The sequence below is a fragment of the Gigantopelta aegis genome, chromosome 8 (assembly GCF_016097555.1).
Source record: "Gigantopelta aegis isolate Gae_Host chromosome 8, Gae_host_genome, whole genome shotgun sequence".
Lineage (NCBI taxonomy): Eukaryota > Metazoa > Mollusca > Gastropoda > Neomphalida > Peltospiridae > Gigantopelta > Gigantopelta aegis.
This window is the reverse complement of record NC_054706.1, coordinates 2,466,299-2,476,986: the sequence shown is the minus strand read 5'-3', so window position 1 is coordinate 2,476,986 and position 10,688 is coordinate 2,466,299. Positions and strand designations below refer to the sequence as shown.

General features: G+C 39.4%; 1 protein-coding gene across 1 annotated transcript; it reads left to right on the top strand.

The window, feature by feature from the left end:
• The first annotated feature begins 307 nt into the window (after nucleotides 1-307).
• LOC121379343 lies at nucleotides 308-9,741 on the top strand. The gene is made up of 2 exons (XM_041507915.1): nucleotides 308-458; nucleotides 8,048-9,741. Exon 2 carries the CDS (start codon nucleotides 8,206-8,208, stop codon nucleotides 9,724-9,726), a length of 1,521 nt encoding a protein of 506 aa, XP_041363849.1. The 5' UTR covers nucleotides 308-458; nucleotides 8,048-8,205; the 3' UTR covers nucleotides 9,727-9,741.
• The last annotated feature ends 947 nt before the right edge of the window (nucleotides 9,742-10,688 follow it).

The window sequence follows — 10,688 nt, the reverse complement described above, 5'->3', positions numbered from 1 at the left end:
CTGTAAAGGTCCCAATGTCTATAGAAAATTGAGACCCAGTCAGTATTCTACGGGGGTCAAAATCCCAGGATACACCGGTACTGGGATGCGAACCATGGCTAGCACTCACACGCATTAAAGCCGATAAATTAGCCACTACGTCACCGAGGCCGGAATTATTATTTGTAAACAAATATGATCTAAGTATTTTAAAATGAATAACCCATAGCAGGCCTCTTGTCCGCAACAGTGTAAACCATGTCTGGCGTCACATGCCGGTATAGAAAACGAGATAGTACACGTGTTTTTACTAACATCACACTGTACTGTTACATACGGATGCCTTCAATATATACTGAATTTGTAAACAATGCGGGTAATTATAGAATCTGAATGTTCGCTTTTATATTTCGCTCAACATTGACGCAAAATCCTACTTTTCATCGACTCACTTTACATCTGGGGCATTGGCATCGCCGGTAAGTCCAGACATGCGCAATGCTTGTTTGCTATGGGTGTATATTTTCTTAGTACGCGACAATTTACACTACCGTTGTGTATTTTGGTGTGATTTATGAAATTATGTAACACTTATTTACGTATATGAGTTTTAAGTTTACAATTTAGAATGACTACTTAAATATAAACGGTTGTCTCAAAATTACACCATATGCAACGATGCAAGGATACACACATGAGTGCAGGGGAGTCCGGCGATTTCGCCACCGGTCGATCTCGCCCGAATGATCTCGCCACGGGCGAGATAGCCGTAAATTCCATATACTGCTGGGCGAAATCGCCGTACTTTATATACATATAAGCAGACGGGAATGTCACTGTTTATTACAATAAATTGGTTATTATAATAATATTTAATTAATGTTTTGGGTTTGATACTGTTCTTTATTCCCAAGCTTTTGTTTTTTCTGTCATTGCTTTTGTTCAGTTTACTCCATATCAGCTAGGTTGGGCGAGATCGCCGACGTTTTGTGTACCATTTCATTGTACACTTACTTATTGTTTGAGAACATATTAATGTAACAAATTAATAAAATTCAAACTGAAACTCCATCTGTCTGTTTTCTGTCTTCCATTCTGTTTACAACAAAGTTGGCCCGACTGACAGTACTTTAAGCTTATTATTATTCAGTGCATGTTTTGGGTTTGATATTGGTTTCTCAAAAAGTTGGGCGGAGTAAACAGAAACAAAAAATAATAATATATAAACATCCACACAATGAGTTTATAAGGTAATTAATGTTAGTAATATAAACATTTTAAATCATAAAATTCCTCTTTAGTTAGATATATATAGTACGGCGATTTCGCCCAGCAGTATATGGAATTTACGGCGATTTCGCCCTTGGCGAGATCGCCTGGGCGAGATCGACCGGTGGCGAGATCGCCCTACTTCAGTGCAGGTAGGTCGCCCAGTTTTTTTTAATATATCCATCTCCTGCTAGGGAACTGCCATTAAAACAAACAAATAAATAAAAGAATGACAATAAAGCGGATGTGGAGGAGGGGAAAAATATAATTTAAAAAATCGAAATACATAACATTTAATGAGAGCGTCTAGACTGTATGCGTGCGATGGATGCCAGCCGCAGTGAAATATGGTATGCCCAAAACGCAAGCAGAAGACGTATTAAACGCAACAGACCGCACGCACGCACCGCATCCATATGATTATTATGAATATAATTAGCGATTTTTGGTAAAGGCGTATATAGACAAAATGCGGCTTGTGCGTGAGGTCAGGTTAAAAACAAAAATCGAAATACGTAATTAGTTTAGATCTATGAGAGCGTATTCCCAAAACACAAGTCGCAGACGCATCTGTCGGAACGCACGCAACAAAACAAACTTGAGTTCCAGTTAATAGGATTATAATCATCGTTCAGTTTTTAATGTAATTGTATGGTATTTTGCAGCTCAACATATGTGTCAGGTCGTTTATTTCATTGCGGCTGGGCATTGGCGTTTTGCACACGCACGCATCGCACGCATAAGTTTAGATCTATGTTTTCGTTGGAAATGGTATTTTCTCAATTTTTGTGACGGTACATGCTCTTATTTTTTCGCCTGTGGCGATGTTAATTGTTTTAGAGGGCCGTGTGCAGCTTGGTTACGTAATACCCCCGCGCGACGGTGGTAGTCCCAATATGCACTTAGACCAGGTGTGGAGGCCTTGTGGCCAGTAGTTACGTAATACCTCCTGTAGTGCGTTTTACGACCGGGCTATTTCTAGCGAACTGGCGACAGTAAGTCTGACCATCTAAGAAAATATATCGTCTCTGGGAGAGGTGGAAATATCACATGTAGGGATTCGGTACCGCGTTGTGCCCCCATTTTAGATATATCAAGGAGAAACATTGGAAGTATCCAGGGGAACGGACGTTGTCCAACTGAACGAACTATATTAGTTCAGACCGGACTGGTAACTATATATTTCTGCTCTGTTGTATAACCTTGATGTGATTGATGTGACTTTAAATATTTTAATACTGTATTATACCAATATTCTTTAGACAGTGTTTCCGGTAATCTGACGAAGTAAATTGTAGGCTTCACTGTTCTAATATTTTTATACGAGTATTTGGTAAGATAAAGCTTAGCCGGTCATCCTAGGACCTAGGTAAACTGTAGGTTATTGTCTTTATTGTGATATGTACCGGTATTAATTCTGTATTACAAGGTTACTGAATGAGTATTTAAGGGTTAATTAAAAATTAACCAGTTAGGAATAGAGTTGTAATTCCTGTATTAATTAAGTTCCCCTGGCAGCGTTTCTCAGTTATCACACGTGTGTGTGTGTTGTATCACGGTGAAGTGATTAGAATATTGTGTAAACTAGACACCTAGTGATTAACTAATTAAGTGATTAGCTCTGGGTTGTTATTATATTGTTGTTGTTAATAATTAACTACTGTGGCAAGTACATTTGTCAGCGTTAGTGTTAATACAGATTCTAAAGTGTATTGTGTTTTGTTGTGTTTTCTAGTGAACTAAACGTGCTACATATATATATTTATATCAGATCTTATCTCTGATTACTCCTAGAGCCGGGCCACTCGGGTAGTATCCTGCCCGATACAGAGAGATCTAATAGATATACAGTTAGGAGAGATATTTGGATAATCGTGTTTTATTCAGTTACGGGTATTATAGGAGAAGCCATGTGTTTACGGAAATGACGTCACATATGAGCATGCGCGCGCGTCTGGTAGGCAGAAGTCGAGAATGGTCAGTTGTAACAAAGCGAACTAGCCTAGCGTGACTAGCAAACAATGACCAAAACATTTGCTTAAATTACCGCTGGTAGTACGGAACGCTATTCTACATAGCTCCTGTTGGAGGAGATGCATGCACTCTTTTGACCCATAAATTTTGACGATTGGCCGAGTTCAAAACTATAACAAACTTCCTGTTTTTTTCTTCTGTTTTTTCACATGAATAAATATTTTTATTCCATGTATTTTATTTTTAAGGTGTCTGGTCCATATTTCAAGCAAATCATTACAATACAAACGAGCACACATACACAAATAAAAATTATAAAATACAATAAGTAGGCATATGTGTATTTAAAACTGTTTTAAAAGAAATAATACCCTTTGTCAAATGAAATTATTTTTTTAAACAATTTTAAATACCCCATGTATATATATATATATATATATATATATATATGAACATTTGTCACAAATGAACAACCAGTAGACAACACTGATGTGTTATACTTGTCTACTGGTTCATTTGTAAGGCTTTTCATCAACAATAAAGTTTAAGCAAGTAAGTATCTTATTAGAAAACTTTACAAAACTTTAAAACTATTAATTTTATTTAGTCCTTCTTTATTCCTTAAAGTTACTGACATCGGATACATATTAACACATTGTATTAAAATGGAGGATACTAAATTTAGTTCCATGACCACATACATTGGTCCCTCTAGCTACAGCGTCCCTTTTTAAATATTAGTACACAACTTAGCCTTTTAAAGCGGATACACCTTAAATTTACTTGGTCCCCCAATTACACACACACACACACACACATATATATATATAAATTACCATAAATATTTTAATCACCTAATCCCATACGGGGTAGAACATACCGGTAGTTTAATACACAGGCGGTCTAGGATTGATTCCCGTTGGTGGTCCTATGGGGGCTATTTCTCGTTCCAGCCAGTGCTCCACAACTGGTGTAACAAAGGCTATGCTATTTATTATCCTGTCTGTGGGCTGCTGCTTATAAAAGATCCATTGCTGCTAATCAGAAGCAGCAGGTTTCCTCCCTAATATTATCTGTGTGATCCCTAAACATGTCCGACTCCTTATATCCGTAATTAAAATGACTTGAGTGCATCGTTAAATAAAAGATTCCTTCCTTTCAAATCCCAAACTGTGTCAGTTACCTTTGGCAAGAGGCAGTTTCACCAGGCTTTCACTCAACCAGTTAAAAGAACTAATTTCTGTAAATTGTAACAATAAAATGTTTTTATGTTTTAATTTAAAATACAAATTAACACAATGCAAATATCATTTGATCATTGGTTTATAATGATAAAAAAATAAAAATAAATATGTCTATTGTTTCTCGATATAATTTTATTGATTTTGTAAATTCTGTTTTTATTAGAAAATAGAGATCGTGGTAAAAAAAATATTAAGTCCAAGTGTTATCAATGTCATCATGAAATACTGAATAGCCCCAATAATGTTGCATAGTTTGGAAAGTCAGTGAAAAAAGTTCTGGTATCCTTGTGCACAGAAACATGAGATACCGTAGAAAAGAAACGCCGAATCTGATACCAGTGTTCTCCTTAGCATCCCTTAATCCGCCCTAAAAGGGCCTTAATTTAGCCTGAAAGGCCCTTATTTCATCCAAGAGCTGCCGGTTCTCTTTTTGTCCATAAACAGGGATCATTGATATCTAGAAAAAATATCAAAATTGCAAATTTTCTATGATATAAGTATGAAAGTTTTATATTGTGTACATATTAGTATTAGTAACTACAGCATGATTTGACTCTCTCTCTCTCTCTCTCTCTCTCTCTCTCTCTCTCTCTCTCTCTCTCTCTCTCTCTCTCTCACACACACACACACACAGCTCCCTGTTATTTAATTAAAACTATAAATACTCCAGCCACCTACATATTTTATGGCATGATACAATATAAAATACACTCAGATTTTGTTTTACCCACTATAATGGATCTGTCAATACAAAGTTACATAAGACGTTGTTTGTCGATTGACTGGGTACTGTCAACAGGGCATCTTCGTTTCCATTCAGTTTGGTGGTGTGTTTTTTTCTTCTTTTTTTTTCTTTTAAATTTTATTATCTCTTCAATTTTTCATTTCAATAAACACTCTACGTGTACTAGGATTACGAATGAATAACATACAACAAACCTTGTATAACATGACGATCTCCGTTGGTCACGGTTGTGGGATAGGCAAAGTTGATTGTTGTCAGCTTACTGTTCGACGTTTCGCTTCCAGTAGTAGGCCCCTGTTTGTAGGGTCTCCGCGAGTACTCGAGTACTCGGGCACGGGTCGAGTCTAGCAAGACTCGAGACCGTTCACAGGACTCGAGTACCGTACAAGGTGGAATACAATGATCAGCTATAATACACTGGACAATGTAGGACAATAATTTCAGCAGTAGATAATCAACGATATAAGTGACACAATAATTATAAGATCATGCGCTAGTTTCTTTTTTTAAACTGGCCGTCCATCCATCATAACACTAAATATATCAACCGGTTTCTAAATGCAATACAATGACATGATTTGGCATCCATGTTCAGCCCTGGAATTAAAATGCATAATTCTATTTAACTTTATTTTTAATCTCATCGACATCTAGTGTAAGTGTCGGGTACTTGGGTCCGGGTCGAGTTTGACCCTCGAGTACTCGAGTCCAATATTTAACTGTATTCTTTAATCTCATCGACATCTAGTGTAAGTGTCGGGTACTCGGGTCCGAGTCGAGTTTGACCCTCGAGTACTCGAGTCCAATATTTAACTTTATTCTTTAATCTCATCGACAGCTAGTGTAAGTGTCGGGTACTCGGGTCCGGGTCGAGTTCGACCCTCGAGTACTCGAGTCCAATATTTAACTTTATTCTTAATCTCATCGACATCTAGTGTAAGTGTCGGGTACTCGGGTCCGGGTCGAGTTTGACCCTCGAGTACTCGAGTCCAATATTTAACTTTATTCTTTAATCTCATCGACATCTAGTGTAAGTGTCGGGTACTCGGGTCCGGGTGTCGAGTTTGACCCTCGAGTACTCGAGTCCAATATTTAACTTTATTCTTTAATCTCATCGACATCTAGTGTAAGTGTCGGGTACTCGGGTCCGGGTCGAGTTTGACCCTCGAGTACTCGAGTCCAATATTTAACTTTATTCTTTAATCTCATCGACATCTAGTGTAAGCGTCGGGTACTCGGGTCCGGGTCGAGTTTGACCCTCGAGTACTCGAGTCCAATATTTAACTTTATTCTTTAATCTCATCGACATCTAGTGTAAGTGTCGGGTACTCGGGTCCGGGTCGAGTTTGACACTCGAGTCCAATATTTAACTTTATTCTTTAATCTCATCGACATCTAGTGTAAGCGTCGGGTACTCGGGTCTGGGTCGAGTTTGACCCTCGAGTACTCGAGTCCAATATTTAACTTTATTCTTTAATCTCATCGACATCTAGTGTAAGCGTCGGGTACTCGGGTCCGGGTCGAGTTTGACCCTCGAGTACTCGAGTCCAATATTTAACTTTATTCTTTAATCTCATCGACATCTAGTGTAAGCGTCGGGTACTCGGGTCCGGGTCGAGTTTGACCCTCGAGTACTCGAGTCCAATATTCTGGACTCGTGGAGGCCCTACCTATTTGATGAAAATAATTGCACAATCCTTCCTACAGTGATTTGTGCGGCTAACAAGAACGTATGAAATTACCATGGTAAAATACCATTCATCAAAACCAGTCTACACTGATTTAATTGACGAAAAAAACATTCGATTGTTCTTTACTACTAATGTGAACAGTGGTTCTTGCTTACCAGAGCTCACGCGGTACCACGTGATCAAAACATGTGACGTCAACGTGACAAATTTATTTTATTTTATTTTGACACCGGACAGTTATGTAGGATCTCTTTTTTTGTTTCGTTTCCTTCTTTCGTTTTATTATTATTATTATTATTATTATTATTATTATGCCACAAAATGCATTTTTCATATTTTTTAAAACGCACATGCCTCTGGGTATTTCAACGTCACAGACTATTGTTTCACTCAGTTGTATCCAAATTTGTTACATGTTTGTAAACTTAGTGTCCATTTTTTCTGGTTGAAACTAGGGTCTAGGTGAAAAATATGCCTTCGTGTTTAAAAACTAAGGCATGTCCCTTTAATAGTTATTAGTTGTACAAATGCGAAGATATTCGTTTGCAAATTAATATAACTTTTTGTTAATAATACAAATAACAATATAAGTCATTACCGAGATTCAGGCATTTTCGTTTTAAACCTCTAAATTCGGGGGGGGGGGGGGGGGGGGGGGGGGGGGGGGGGGGGGGGGGGGGGGGTCAGATAGAGAGAGAAATGAGCGCGCTAGCAGTGAATTATATCATACCTAACCGCTGTCAACGCAAATATATCCACAAACTAATAAACAAAAAGTCATGCGCATAACTATTATGATACGATATGTATTTTGCTTTGATTGTTTTGTTTTGTTTTTGTTTAATAATTTCCATTCATTTCAACTTGTTTTTGTGTGTTTGTCCAATTAAGGTTCAAGCACGCTATCCTGGGCACACATCTTAGCTATGTGGGCTGTCCAGGACAGTGGGTTAGTGGTTAGCGAGAGAGAAGAGGGTGCAGTGGTGTTACACCTACCCATTGAATTGTTAAAACTCACTCTGGATGGGAGCCGGTAGTATCAGGCTGCGAACCCTGTACCTACTAGCCTTATGTCCGATGGCTTAACCACGACACCACCGAAGACGGTCGTTTTATAATTGACTTTATTATTTTATTATTTTCAGAACGGTGGTGCAAGTAGACTGGTACACTGCTGCTGCATCTACCATGCACTAAAACCGGGACCCGCTACTGTCGTCGTAGACTAGTCCACCTGTAGATTAAAATCTGAATCTGAAGTTGTGATCTCGAGAATTTGCGTCAGTCTCGATACCTATCCAAGATGGAAGCGCAGTTGTCACTAGCTTTTGCCCGCCGACGTCAGCCGTGGGCGGACGAGGAAACCACCATCCTTCTGGATATCTGGTTAGAAAAGTTTAACGGCCTCAACTCGTATGACCTCTGGCACCTGTATCAGTCCATAGCCACCGAGATCAGTAATCGAGGCTTCCGGAAAAACGCTGCGCAGTGTCGCACGCGCATGAAGACGTTGAAACGCTTGTTCAAACAAAGTAGAGCGTCGCGTAGGATTGGTGGACTTGAGGGGAAATTTTACCGGAAAATCGAACAAGTAATCAATTTAAATAAAAGCAGCGAGTGTTTTTCGTTAAACGTAATATATGACAATGTGGAGACAGACGGCTTTGATATTGTAAAATCCGAGATCGTTTCTGACGGCGACAGTGATCAGTCTTTTCAAAACCACGATAGTTTCTCAGCTGTTAGAGATGAATACCAGAAGCTGGTATATCGTGGATCTACCAGTTCACCGGTTGACGTGTGGGGATACAGTAGCCATTGTAACCAACACCTTGATAGTCAAATACAGCAGCTGCTTCAGTCTCGCAGTGGCCAAACAGCAGTTAACCAATCAGATTTTGTGGAAACAAACCACCACAACCCTAACCCTGACAGTGGTGGAAATGCAATGGTTCATGAACAGCCAACACTGTCTGCTAAAGAATCGGACCACAAAGTCTTAGGTGCAGAAATTCTATCGTCTCTTGATAATGGAGTCACGTGCAACCATATTAAAGACACCTGCAGTTCGAGCAGTCTGTATGGCCAAACCGGCCACGATTGTAACCAGAGGAAAGACACAAATCAAATCTTGGTTATGCAAAACGATTCACGCGAAACTAATCCGTCGCCTAACTTATCGGTTCGTCCAGAACAAGAAATGATTGACAGTGTCAGAAGTAAAATGGTCATGGCGAAGAGTTGGTCTAATCCAGTTAACGAAAGCGATGCAAGGAAACGTCTGGATTGTGGTGATCCTCTACAACGTGAGTCGCATTTTATTAGTTCTAACAAGAAACCAACATCTGGACGTTCTGATTGCCCTTCTGCTCGAGACAACTCGAGTTTGAATAATCTACATCCTTCTCAATCGCAGTCGTGTGATTTCCTTAATGATCAAAATCATGCTGAAAATAGTCTCAGCTTTTCTTCTGAGGCAAATCAAAACGAATCTACAAATAATGTGTCGTTTGCTAAGAGTATGTTGGATAATCTGTACAGTTTACAGCGAACTCTTGTCTCCATTGTCGGTCAGCAGGCTGTGTTGACTGAAAAACTTGCCGACACAGAGAAAGAACGTCTTGCGGTGCGCCTCAAGGAGGCAGAAATTGAGCTTCTAAAGCAAGAAAACGAAAAGGAGCGAATGGCAATGGAAGAAAGACAAAGAAGAGAAGACAGAGACCACCAATATAAAGTGATGCAGCTTGTGATAGGTGGGCTGGGTCTGACGTCATCAGGGCGGGAAGTCGCCAATGGTTCAAACATAATAAATGAAGACAAATAAAACAATTACCGATAATATATTTGTGTTTTATGTAATAGTATCTGTCACCATTAGCTAGTATAGTGGTGAATTTGGTCATTAGCTCAGCCGGTCTGTGTGGATATTGATTTACCTTGATACTGAGTTACATTTACATCAGTCGCCTGTGCTTCATGGCTGGTAGTATTTCCGGTCTATGCCAAAAGCAACCCAGATGAAAAAAAGAAAAGAAAGAACTATTTTATTTAACGACGCACTCAACACATTGTATTTACGGTTATATGGCGTCAGACATATGGTTAAGGACCACACACAGATATCGAGAGAGGAAACCCGCTGTCGCCACTTCATGGGCTACTCTTTTCGATTAGCAGCAAGGGATCTTTTATATGCACCATCCCACAGACACGGTAGTACATACCACGGCCTTTGATGTGCACTGGCTGGACAATCCAGATGAAGACCACACGCACACAATACACGAGAATAAACAAACTTGTAATGTTAAATAGTTGAAAATGGTCGTCATTGTGTTGAGATACTACATTTGATGTCGTCCACTTTAAATATCTTTAGCGACTCTGGGGCGCGGTTAGGCCATCGATCTACAGGCTGGTAGGTAATGGGTTCGGATCCCAGTCGAGGCATGGGATTTTTAATCCAGATACCGACTCCAAACCCTGAGTGAGTGCTCCGCAAGGCTCAATGGGTAGGTGTAAACCACTTGCACCGACCAGTAATCCATAACTGGTTCAACAAAGGCCATGGTTTGTGCTATCCTGCCTGTGGGAAGCCAAAATAAAAGATCTCTTGCTGCCTGTCGTAAAAGAGTAGTTTATGTGGCGACAGCGGGTTTCCTCTAAAACAAAAACAGTGTCAGAATGACCATATGTTTGACGTCCAATAGCCGATGATAAGATAAAAAATCAATGTGCTCTAGTCGTTAAATAAAACAAACTTTACTTTACTTTGTTGAATCGAGT